At 32.0% G+C, this 13,833-nt stretch overlaps 1 protein-coding gene across 1 annotated transcript; it reads right to left on the bottom strand.

The window, feature by feature from the left end:
• Positions 1-8,060: 8,060 nt before the first annotated feature.
• Positions 8,061-13,417, bottom strand: cdkn1bb (cyclin dependent kinase inhibitor 1Bb). The gene is made up of 3 exons (XM_079809911.1): positions 12,568-13,417; positions 11,486-11,606; positions 8,061-9,204 (listed from the first exon to the last, which is right to left on the bottom strand). The coding sequence occupies exons 1-2, from the start codon at positions 13,001-13,003 to the stop codon at positions 11,497-11,499; spliced, it is 546 nt and encodes a 181-aa protein (XP_079666037.1). The 5' UTR covers positions 13,004-13,417; the 3' UTR covers positions 8,061-9,204; positions 11,486-11,496.
• Between the last annotated feature and the right edge of the window lie 416 nt (positions 13,418-13,833).

Raw genomic sequence — 13,833 nt, 5'->3', positions numbered from 1 at the left:
GAATTTTGTCCATTTTGACTGTGATAATTGAATAATTTCCACTTTTATGTAATTGTATCCACTGTTGTAATTTAGAATTTTTGTCCATTTTTACTTAGTGATAATTGAATAATTTCCACTTTTATGTAATAGTATCCACTTTCGTAATTTAGAATTTTTGTCCATTTTGACTTTTTGTGATAATCAAATAATTTCCACTTTTATGTAATAGTATCCACTGTCGTAATTTGGACTTTTTGTCTATTTTGACTTTATGTAATAATTGAATAATTTCCACTTTTAAGTAATAGTATCCACTGTCGTAATTTTGACTTTTTGTCTATTTTGACTTTATGTAATAATTGAATGAGATCCACTTTTATGTAATAGTATCCACTGTCGTCATTTTGAATTTTTTTCTATTTTGACTTTTTGTGATAATTGAATGAATTCCACTTTTATGTAATAGTATCCACTGTCGTAATTTGGACTTTTTTTCTATTTTGACTTTATGTAATAATTGAATGAATTCCACTTCTATGTAATAGTATCCACTTTTGTAATTTTGACTTTTTTTTCTATGTGGACTTTTTGTGATAATTGAATAATTTCCATTTTTATGTAATAGTATCCACTGTCGTAATTTAGAAATTTTGCCTATTTTGACTTAATGTGATAATTGAATAATTCCCACTTTTATGTAATAGTATCCACTGTCGTAATTTGGACTTTTTTTCTATTTTGACCTTTTGTGATAATTGAATAATTTCCACTTTTATGTAATAGTATCCACTGTCGTAATTTGGACTTTGTTTCTATTTTGACTTTTTGTGATAATTGAATAATTTCCACTTTTATGTAATAGTATCCACTGTCGTAATTTGGACTTTTTTTCTGTTTTGACTTTTTGTGATAATTGAATAATTTCCACTTTTATGTAATAGAAAAAAAGTCAAAATTACGACAGTGGATACTATTACATAAAAGTGGAAATTATTCAATTATCACAAAAGTTCAAAATAGAAAAAAAGTCAAAATTACGACAGTGGACACTATTACATAAAAGTGGAAATTATTCAATTATCACAAAAGGTCAAAATAGAAAAAAAGTCCAAATTACGACAGTGGATACTATTTTGACCTTTTGTGATAATTGAATGAATTCCACTTTTATGTAATAGTATCCACTGTCGTAATTTTGAATTTTTGTCCATTTCGACTTTATGTGATCATTGAATAATTTCCACTTTTATGTATTAGTATCCACTGTCGTAATTTAGAATTTTTGTCTATTTTGACTTTATGCGATAACTGAATAATTTCCACTTTTATGTAATAGTATCCACTGTCGTAATTTTGAATTTTATTCCATTTTTACTTTTTGTGATAATTGAATAATTTCCACATTTATGTAATAGTATCCACTGTCGTAATTTTGAATTTTGTCCATTTTGACTGTGATAATTGAATAATTTCCACTTTTATGTAATTGTATCCACTGTTGTAATTTTGAATTTTTGTCCATTTTTACTTAGTGATAATTGAATAATTTCCACTTTTATGTAATAGTATCCACTTTCGTAATTTAGAATTTTTGTCCATTTTGACTTTTTGTGATAATCAAATAATTTCCACTTTTATGTAATAGTATCCACTGTCGTAATTTAGCATTTTTGTCCATTTTGACTTTGTGTAATAATTGAATAATTTCCACTTTTATGTAATAGTATCCACTGTCGTAATTTGGACTTTTTGTCTATTTTGACTTTATGTAATAATTGAATGAGATCCACTTTTATGTAATAGTATCCACTATCGTCATTTTGAATTTTTTTCTATTTTGACTTTTTGTGATAAGTGAATAATTTCCACTTTTATGTAATAGTATCCACTGTCGTAATTTTGACTTTTTTTCTATTTTGACTGTATGTAATAATTGAATGAATTCCACTTTTATGTAATAGTATGCACTGTCGTAATTTGGACTTTTTTTCTATTTTGACTTTTTGTGATGATTGAATAATTTCCATTTTTATGTAATAGTATCCACTGTTGTAATTTGGACTTTTTTTCTATTTGGACTTTTTGTGATAATTGAATAATTTCCATTTTTATGTAATAGTATCCACTGTCGTAATTTAGAAATATTGCCTATTTTGACTTTATGTGATAATTGAATAATTCCCACTTTTATGTAATAGTATCCACTGTCGAAATTTTGACTTTTTTTCTATTTTGACTTTTTGTGATAATTGAATAATTTCCACTTTTGTGTAATAGTATCCACTGTCGTAATTTGGACTTTTTTTTCTATTTTGACTTTTTGTGATAATTGAATAATTTCCACTTTTATGTAATAGAAAAAAAGTCCAAATTATGACAGTGGATACTATTACATAAAAGTGGAAATTATTCAATTATCACAAAAGGTCAAAATAGAAAAAAAGTCCAAATTATGACAGTGGATACTATTTTGACCTTTTGTGATAATCAAATAATTTCCACTTTTATGTAATAGTATCCACTGTCGTAATTTAGCATTTTTGTCCATTTTGACTTTGTGTAATAATTGAATAATTTCCACTTTTAAGTAATAGTATCCACTGTCGTAATTTGGACTTTTTGTCTATTTTGACGTTATGTAATAATTGAATGAGATCCACTTTTATGTAACAGTATCCACTGTCGTCATTTTGAATTTTTTTCTATTTTGACTTTTTGTGATAATTGAATGAATTCCACTTTTATGTAATAGTATCCACTGTCGTAATTTGGACTTTTTTTCTATTTTGACTTTATGTAATAATTGAATGAATTCCACTTCTATGTAATAGTATCCACTTTTGTAATTTGGACTTTTTGTGATATTTGAATAATTTCCATTTTTATGTAATAGTATCCACTGTCGTAATTTAGAAATTTTGCCTATTTTGACTTAATGTGATAATTGAATAATTCCCACTTTTATGTAATAGTATCCACTGTCGTAATTTGGACTTTTTTTCTATTTTGACCTTTTGTGATAATTGAATAATTTCCACTTTTATGTAATAGTATCCACTGTCGTAATTTGGACTTTGTTTCTATTTTGACTTTTTGTGATAATTGAATAATTTCCACTTTTATGTAATAGTATCCACTGTCGTAATTTGGACTTTTTGTGATAATTGAATAATTTCCACTTTTATGTAATAGAAAAAAAGTCCAAATTACGACAGTGGATACTATTACATAAAAGTGGAAATTATTCAATTATCACAAAAGTTCAAAATAGAAAAAAAGTCCAAATTACGACAGTGGACACTATTACATAAAAGTGGAAATTATTCAATTATCACAAAAGGTCAAAATAGAAAAAAAGTCCAAATTACGACAGTGGATACTATTTTGACCTTTTGTGATAATTGAATGAATTCCACTTTTATGTAATAGTATCCACTGTCGTAATTTTAAATTTTTGTCCATTTCGACTGTATGTGATAATTGAATAATTTCCACTTTTATGTATTAGTATCCACTGTCGTAATTTAGAATTTTTGTCTATTTTGACTTTATGTGATAATTGAATAATTTCCACTTTTATGTAATTGTATCCACTGTTGTAATTTAGAATTTTTGTCCATTTTTACTTAGTGATAATTGAATAATTTCCACTTTTATGTAATAGTATCCACTTTCGTAATTTAGAATTTTTGTTCATTTTGACTTTTTGTGATAATTAAATAATTTCCACTTTTATGTAACAGTATCCACTGTCGTCATTTTGAATTTTTTTCTATTTTGACTTTTTGTGATAATTGAATAAATTCCACTTTTATGTAATAATATCCACTGTCGTAATTTGGACTTTTTTTCTATTTTGACTTTATGTAATAATTGAACGAATTCCACTTCTATGTAATAGTATCCACTGTTGTAATTTGGACTTTTTTTCCTATTTGGACTTTTTGTGATAATTGAATAATTTCCATTTTTATGTAATAGTATCCACTGTCGTAATTTAGAATTTTTGTCCATTTTGACTTTGTGATAATTTAATAATTTCCGCTTTTATGTAATAGTATCCACTGTCGTAATTTAGAATTTTTGTCCATTTTGACTTTGTGATAATTTAATAATTTCCGCTCTTATGTAATAGTATCCATTGTCGTAATTTAGAATTTTGACCATTTTGACTTTGTGATAATTGAATAATTTCCGCTTTTATGTAATAGTATCCACTGTCGTAATTTAGAATTTTTGTCCATTTTGACTTTGTGATAATTGAATAATTTCCACTTTTATGTAATAGTATCCACTGTCGTAATTTTGACTTTTCTATTTTGACTTTTTGTGATAATTGAATAATTTCCACTTTTATGTAATAGTATCCACTGTTGTAATTTAGATTTTTTTGTCCATTTTGGCTTTATGTGATAATTTAATAATTTCCACTTTTATGTAATAGTATCCACTGTCGTAATTTTGACTTTTCTATTTTGACTTTTTGTAATAATTGAATGAATTCCACTTTTATGTAATAGTATCCACTGTCGTAATTTGGACTTTTTTTCTATTTTGACTTAATGTAATTATTTTTATTAATTCCACTTTTATGAAATAGTATCCACTGTCGTAATTTTGAATTTTGTCCATTTTGACTTTATGTGATAATTGAATAATTTCCACTTTTATGTAATAGTATCCACTGTCGTAATTTAGAATTTTTGTCCATTTTGACTTTGTGATAATTGAATAATTTCCACTTTTATGTAATAGTATCCACTGTCCTAATTTTGAATTTTTGTCAATTTTACTTTTTGATAATTGAATAATTTCCACTTTTATGTAATAGTATCCACTGTCGTAATTTAGAATTTTTGTCCATTTTGACTTTATGTGATGATTGAATAATTTCCACTTTTATGTAATAGTATCCACTGTCATAATTTCGTCTTTTTTTCTATTTTGACTTAATGTAATAATTTAATGAATTCCACTTTTATGTAATAGTATCCACTGTCGTTATTGTGAATATTTTTCTATTTTGACTTTTTGTGATAATTGAATAATTTCCACTTTTATGTAATAGTATCCACTGTCGTCATTTTGAATTTTTTTCTATTTTGACTTTTTGTGATAATTGAATAATTTCCACTTTTATGTAATAGTATCCACTGTCGTAAATTTGACTTTTTTTTCTATTTTGACTTTTTGTGATAATTGAATAATTTCCACTTTTATGTAATAGTATCCACTGTTGTAATTTAGAATTTTTTGTCCATTTTGGCTTTATGTGATAATTTAATAATTTCCACTTTTATGTAATAGTATCCACTGACGTAATTTTGACTTTTCTATTTTGACTTTATGTAATAATTGAATGAATTCCACTTTTATGTAATAGTATCCACTGTTGTAATTTAGAATTTTTTGTCCATTTTGGCTTTATGTGATAATTTAATAATTTCCACTTTTATGTAATAGTATCCACTGTCCTAATTTTGAATTTTTGTCTATTTTGACTTTGTGATAATTTAATAATTTCCACTTTTATGTAATAGTATCCACTGTCGTAATTTAGAATTTTAGTCCATTTTGACTTTATGTAATAATTGAGTGAATTCCACTTTTATGTAATAGTATCCACTGTCGTAATTTAAGCCTTTTTGTCCATTTTGACTTCATGTAATAATTGAATAATTTCCACTTTTATGTGATAATATCCACTGTCGTAATGTTGAATTTCTGTCCATTTTGACTTTGTGTAATAATTGAATAATTTCCACTTTTATGTAATAGTATCCACTGTCGTAATTTTGAATTTTTGTCCATTTTGACTTTTGGTAATAATTGAATTAATTCACTTTTATGTAATAGTATCTACTGTCGTAATTTTGAATTTTTGTCCATTTTGACTTTATGTAATAATCGAATGAATTTGTATTCCCCCAAGAAACTTTGTGTTTCCTCGTTAAACCTTTGTATTTCCAGAGAAACGTTGCCTCCCAAGAAACTGTGAATAGCGAGAATTAATAGCATTTCTGAAAGCATTCAATGGGAAATGTTGAGATGCTAGTCTTTTGATTGCAGATTTCGGTGTCATGAAGACTCTTACAATACTTGGTAAAAAAAATCAACAGGAGAAGCTCTAATCTGCACTCTATGAAGTTTCTTATGGGACAGGCTCACTGTTTTGCCTCGATTCGACCAGACTGGGCACTGAGCTCTGAAACTGTCAGTTTCTAATTGCATTTCATAAAGGTCAAATCATAACATCCGCAATTGGATTGGAAACTCCACGAAATTCTCTCAGTCTGTCCAAAACGCCTGTGTTTGTGGCTCGTCCCTGATCTCAGACGCTCTCAGGCAGATCAACTGATGCCACATGAATAAACACACGTTGTGCTATGGTTGGCACACTCAAACCAGCCAGTAAAATATCACGCCAGCTTCTTCTCGCCCCTTTTGGCGGGTTTCAGAAGAATGTCATGGATGAGAGAGTTGAGTGAAGGGTGACGTGCCAACAACGTTTCTGTCATGCAAATAAAATGTGGCATTTACATTTGACGGAAATGCATCTCATTGTTTGGTCTGGAACAGCATACTTGTGATTAGGCGATTTTGAAACCGAGACATTCGAGTTAATGAAGTATAAGCCAAACTTGCTGTGAATAGCACCTGTGCCGCTCACCACTCCCACTGTCAGTGTGTGTTTGAGTCAGCGCTGTGACTAACCGTTGGCATGTGTGCTTCATTCAGACGCGTAAATGACACGAGCGGCTGCTTGCCAAACCCGGTCAAGAAAGGTCACGCATTGTGCAAGGATGTGAAATCATTTTTATTTTACCAGCGTCTTGCATAACTAAAGGATTGTTTTGGTCACTGGAATGGCTAAAAATACTATTTGTTTTACTGTTTTTCTTTTGCATTAAGGCAATTCACATTGTGCAGTTTTTACAGCTCAAAAAAATGCATTTGTTTTCGGTTTGCATTCACTAGTACAATTTCATTATTTTTGCATGCATGCATATTTTTAAAGACATTTTCACATATGCAATTAAGTCAAATCTACTCAACTAAATTAAGTATAATTAACTACACCAGTTAAAGTTTGTTAAGTAATTTCTACCTAGTATATTTTACTCAAACAATAACACTGAATCAAACCATGCTTTTAAAGTGTATTAGGATAGCTAAGTAAATAATACAGTAAACTGTATTGTCAAGTTCACATTACTTAATTTTTTCAATTATGCATGAAGTTTAATGGGTTTCCTCACTTTTTTAAGTTGTCAACTGATCACTTTTTAAAAAGCAATGATAAAACGGTGTACATACAGCTGGAAAACGCATGAATTATTCATGATGGAAATGCAAGTATCAGAATAGCGGAGTGGGTTTTACTTAATTTTATAAAGTTGATATTTACACTAATTTCATCAAGCTTATTAAATTGAGTACTAATAGAATTTACATTGTTTTTGTGTTTTTTTTCCCTGAACTTAGTTGACTTAATTTAAAAGCGAGGAAACCTGTTGCCTTAAAATGATGTGTATTTGAAAAAATTAAGTTGCGTGAACTTGACAATTCCACATTACTTAATTTTTTCAATTATGCATGAAGTTTAATGGGTTTCCTCACTTTTTTAAGTTGTCAACTGATCACTTTTTATAAAGCAATGATAAAACCGTGTAAATACAGCTGGAAAACAGTGAAAATGCATTCATTATTCATGATGGAAATGCAAGCATCAGAATAGCGGAGTGGGTTTTACTTAATTTTATAACGTTGATATTTGCACAAGCTTAAATTGAGTACTAATATAGAATTTACTTTGTTTTTGTGTTTTTTTTGCCTGAACTTAATTGACTTAATTTAAAAGCGAGGAAACCTGTTGCCTTAAAATTATGTGTATTTGAAAAAATTAAGTTGCGTGAACTTGACAATTCCACATTACTTAATTTTTTCAATTATGCATGAGGTTTTTCACTTTTTACAGTGAAGAAATTACATGTGTTTTTTTTTATTCACCACACAGGTTGCATATTTGATGGTTTGAATCGATAATATATTATATAACGTTCAAAGAAGACAGATGTGGGTTGAAATAATTTAATGATCTTTTAATTGATTGCAGCACATTGTATAACCACACATAACAAAAAAAAGCACTTATCAAATAGTTTAATCAGGCTCAGTTTGCAACCTCTTACAATTTGTTAAAATAATATTACAAAAAAAAGGAAGAAGCTACCAAAAAAATAAGCATTTACAAAAATAATGACTCAAACCTTGACCAAAAACCTTTTAAATTTCCAAAAAAAAGCTTGATATAAATAAGTTAGTTTTAATTTTCTCAGTGTTTTTACAAAGTTATGTACACAAATACACAGGCAGTGTAAATCGCTCAAATATTAATATTTACTTTCTCTATAAATACAGTTATGCATCAGGTTTCACCACAGAATCGAGTGTTTTAGACGCATTCGGTTTGCTGGACTTCTGCAGTGAAAAAAAAAAACAAGGCAAGGGTGATCGAGTCAAAGTCAAAAAAATATCAGTAGAAAATTTCACTCAAATTACAGATGATCAAGAAAACATCTTACAAAGAAATAATTTAAGAGGGTGAGACGTTTCTCCTCCACTGGAAGTGCCTGATAGTAATACTGGTCGATGCTACAAAGGTTTGACCTCAGAGTTTGAACTTTTAAAACAAAAAAAAAACAGGCTGAGATGTTCGGATCCAAACGGATCCCTTCAAAAGAACTGGTATTTCGTGTACCTCATCTGAAAAATATCTTTTTTACACCACCAATATGAAAACAGGCACACCGTCTTCAAAACGTGAAATAAACAAAATAATGAACAGCATTTCGGAAAAATAATCTACACACGGCAATGGTGGCTCTTCAAGTCAAACCAAACTCACACCTCCAAAAAAATATATATTTTCCAACATAATACTAATTATGTGCTACATATGAAAAGGAACAAATATATATTTATATACACAGGTAGTAAGAGAAAGAAAAAAAATGAGCAAAAAAGGAAGTTCAACCTAATTGCACACTGCTACATACACTGCTTTCACACGCAGTTGCTTTTTTTTTTTTCTCGAGTGCCAGAACTTTAGTGTTTCTGTTTCAGTGCTTGAACACTCTTTAGAGTTGATATGTTTTATTTCCCCCCCCCCAAAAAAAATCTTGCGTTCACCAAGCACTGAGGTCACCGACATCTTCAGCCCTGTCAGGAAACAAGAGAGAGTTAGTTTACACACATTATCGGTCGGAAACATCTTCATACATCCTTGAATTAAAAGATCTTTATTGAACATTCCATGCATTTTCAATAAGAGATTAAACATTCCACTTCTAATTAAAATAAAGGCGTTGATGGTTCCGTGTAGAACAGTTAACATTCCATGGAGCATTTCACTTCCACAAAATGAAACAAACATTCTTTTTTAGAACGTTTACGTGACGGTTCTTAAGATTATTCAAATTCTTTTTTAGAACGTTTACATGACGGTTCTTTAGATTATTCAAATTCTTTTTTAGAACGTTTACGTGACGGTTCTTAAGATTATTCAAATTCTTTTTTAGAACGTTTACGTGACGGTTCTTTAGATTATTCAAATTCTTTTTTAGAACATTTACGTGACGGTTCTTTAGATTATCCGAATTCTTTTTTAGAATGTTCACGTGACGGTTCTTTAGATTAACCAAATTCTTTTTTAGAACATTTACGTGACGGTTCTTTAGATTATTCAAATTCTTTTTTAGAACGTTCACGTGGCGGTTCTTTAGATCATTCAATTTTTTTTAGAACGTTCAACGTGGCGGTTCTTTAGATCATTCAATTTTTTTTAGAACGTTCAACGTGGCGGTTCTTTAGATCATTCGAATTCTTTTTTCGAATGTTCACGTGACGGTTCTTTAGATTATCCGAATTCTTTTTTAGAATGTTCACGTGACGGTTCTTTAGATTATCCAAATTCTTTTTTAGAATGTTCACGTGACGGTTCTTTAGATTATCCGAATTCTTTTTTAGAATGTTCACGTGACGGTTCTTTAGATTATTCAAATTCTTTTTTAGAATGTTCACGTGACGGTTCTTTAGATTATCCGAATTCTTTTTTAGAATGTTCACGTGACGGTTCTTTAGATTATTCAAATTCTTTTTTAGAACGTTCACGTGGCGGTTCTTTAGATCATTCAATTTTTTTTAGAACGTTCAACGTGGCGGTTCTTTAGATCATTCGAATTCTTTTTTAGAATGTTCACGTGACGGTTCTTTAGATTATCCAAATTCTTTTTTAGAATGTTCACGTGACAGTTCTTTAGATTATCCGAATTCTTTTTTAGAATGTTCACGTGACGGTTCTTTAGATTATCCAAATTCTTTTTTAGAACATTTACGTGACGGTTCTTTAGATTATCCAAATTCTTTTTTAGAACATTTACGTGACGGTTCTTTAGATTATTCAAATTCTTTTTTAGAACGTTCAACGTGGCGGTTCTTTAGATCATTCGAATTCTTTTTTCGAATGTTCACTTGACGGATCTTTAGATCATTCGAATTCTTTTTTAGAACGTTCACGTGACGGTTCTTTAGAATATTCAAATTCTTTTTTAGAACGTTTACATGACAGTTCTTTAGAATATTCAAATTATTTTTCAGAATGTTCACATGACGGTTCTTTTTAGAACCCAAGTTGGCTTTTCAATGGCATCACTGTGTAAACCCCCTTTTAGGAGCTTTATTTTTAGGAGTGTAGTATGATTAGTCTTCTTTTTTGGGTCGTTTTTCACCCAATTAATTTTCTGCGCTGCATTTCTGTACTATAAATACTTTTAGGTGCTTTGGCGATACTGCGAGCGTTAATAAAGCGGTGTTGACTGACTGACGCACAGATAACCACAGCACGTATTTGAGTATAACCAGCAGAAAACTGAATGAAACTTGGTGTGGAAAAAAGAAAAAGAAAAAAAAACTCTGGAAAATGAGATCATGAGACGTTTGAGAGTCCCACCAAAGCAAAACACTCTTCATTGCTAATGTTATGACTTTACAAATGTGCCGCGACCGACTGTTATTTGCAGCCCCGGAGACTTATTGATTTGGCAGGACGTTTCCTCACATGACGAACTGAGGTAACGACGTCCTACGGTTACATCAGATTCCTGGACTCAGTCGGTCGCCAGGTGTGTCAGACGTGAAGCCTGCACTGTAGCTCACACATTTCCATTGACATGCAATTCTCAAGAGTTATGCACGGTTATAAACACATGCATATAATAAAGGAGTAAGGTGTAAACACCCCTCATGAGTGAACACACACTGCTGACGTGTAAAATGTTTTTCACTCTGAAGGAAACTTGAGCTCTCGTAGTAAATGCACCACATTAACCCTTTCATGCACTTCCATAAAACACTAATGTTGCACATCAGACTATAACCCATTATATGCATGTCTGAAACGGCTCTTCTGCATTAATAAGGGAAAAAGGGGAGTCGTGCTTACCTCATTGGTGTTTATGTGGGTGTCGTCGGGCTGGGGTGTTTTCTGGGTTTTTTGGGTTTTCTGGGTGTTCGGGTCACTTCATCCACACAGATGTGAGAGCGTTTGCTTTGACACGACGAGTCTGAGGAGTCAAAACATGCATTTGTCATCTCGCATTGGCAACAAAACACCAAATAATAAAAAACAACAACTGTAAATCGAAAAAGTTAAGCGTGTCGTGCATCCACCAATCTGAATTCAGAGCATTTCCCACCAAATGCAACAGCATTGCAACTCCTTTTATTTGCGCATGATTGTAAAACTTTAATGCATATCCTAATGTGTCGGAAATTTAAAAGAAACGCAAACATTCACGTCTACATTTATTATATCTATCAAACATTGGGATTCTCAAACACAAGCTAAAATGCAATTGCATGAAGGTTTATAGATAGATAGATAGATAGATAGATAGATAGATAGATAGATAGATAGATAGATAGATAGATAGATAGATAGATAGATAGATAGATAGATAGATAGGACTAATTTATCTTGCCGATTTAAAAAAAATGCACACATTTACATCTACATTTATTATATCTATCAAAAATTGGGCATTGATAGATAGATAGATAGATAGATAGATAGATAGATAGATAGATAGATAGATAGATAGATAGATAGATAGATAGATAGATAGATAGATAGATAGATAGATAGATAGATAGGACTAATTTATCTTGCCGATTTAAAAAAAATGCACACATTTACATCTACATTTATTATATCTATCAAAAATTGGGCATTGATAGATAGATAGATAGATAGATAGATAGATAGATAGATAGATAGATAGATAGATAGATAGATAGATAGATAGATATTGCCTATTTAAAAAAAAAAGAACATTTACATCTACATTTATTGCATGCATCAAACATTGAGCTTCTAAAACAAGTTTAAATGCAATTGCGTGAAGGCTCGAGATCGATTTATCATTATGCAAAATTAAAAAATATGATATATAGAGCAATGCATAGATGTTTTATCGCGATTATACACACACTGCTGGACTAATGCGCTACTTCAGATGGACATACCGAGACATGAGGGTCTTTTCCTCGCCTCGCGGGGTGTTTCGGGCGTCTCCGCGCTCTGCTCCGTTACCCGACAGTCGTGATTCCCGTTAACATCCACATTATTGTCGTTATTATTCCCAGAGGAGCACACATGGAGCTCGGAGCCCTTCCCGCCGCGCTCAGATCTGCTGTAGAAACCGGGCACCGAGCAAATGTCCAGCGCTTCCCACTGGAATCTGCCGTCGGCGCGCGGCGTGTGCGTGGAGAAGTCGAAGTTCCACGCGTCCGCCGACGCGTCCTCCATCGCCTTCAGTTGCCGCTGGAAATCCTTCTTTAACTCTTCATGGTCCACCGGGCCGAACAGGTTCCGACACGCCGACGGCTTGGGCTGGTCGGGCAGTCGCGCCTCCATGCGCTCCAGCGTCGGGCTGCCGTTAGACAAGCGAACGTTAGACATCTCGAGTCGAGCCAACAGCTGTTATAAAGCGTCCCCTCCTGCGTTAACGCGATCCAAAACGACGGGCGTGAAGGCTGAGCTCGCCCCGGGTGCGCCGCATGAGCGAAATACACGGACAAGCGACGATCATCAAAACAAAAGCGGCGTTCGCGATGGCCACTCCTGTCAACTGCGCGTCGTAGTAAAAGAGGGGAAGAGAAATAACAAGGCGAGGCTTTTCTGCGCCCAATATGGCGATGAAGGGGGACAGGGAGCGAAAAAAACGCGTGATTGACACAAAGGGCTCTTTAAACCAGCAGAGGAACGCCGTGGATTGGTGCCTCGGAGATCCGCCTTCTCTCAGCGCACATCCCCCACTCACAGCCCGAGAGAAAGAAGATCAACAAACACCCTCGACGAGCCTCCGAGCTGTTCGAACCAACGAGTCGGTTCGTTCGAATGATTCGTTTGCGAATCGGCTCAGAAAATGATTCGCTGATCCGTGGATTTTTTTTGCTAGTATATTTTATAAACGATATCAGAAAGAAAAAAGCGGGAACACTTTACAATAAGGTTACAATATAACTAACAATTCATTTGTTATTGTATTTGTTCATCTTTGTTAACATTAGTTAATAAAAAATACAGCTTCACAGTGCATTAAAGCTACACTGTGTAACTTTTTCTGTTTATTCTTAGCTAAAAACACTTAGTTCTTTCGAAAATATATGTGCTCATTAATGTATATTTACTTCTTTCAAGTAGTAAAGTATTCTCGTAAGTTTATAATATGCCATTGAAAATACATACGGGTGAGGGGTTCGAATGCGGGTCGCCATGTTGCCCCTCCA

This window comes from Gobio gobio, assembly GCF_949357685.1.
Source record: "Gobio gobio genome assembly, chromosome: 25".
Lineage (NCBI taxonomy): Eukaryota > Metazoa > Chordata > Actinopteri > Cypriniformes > Gobionidae > Gobio > Gobio gobio.
This window is presented reverse-complemented; position numbering and strand designations above follow the sequence as displayed.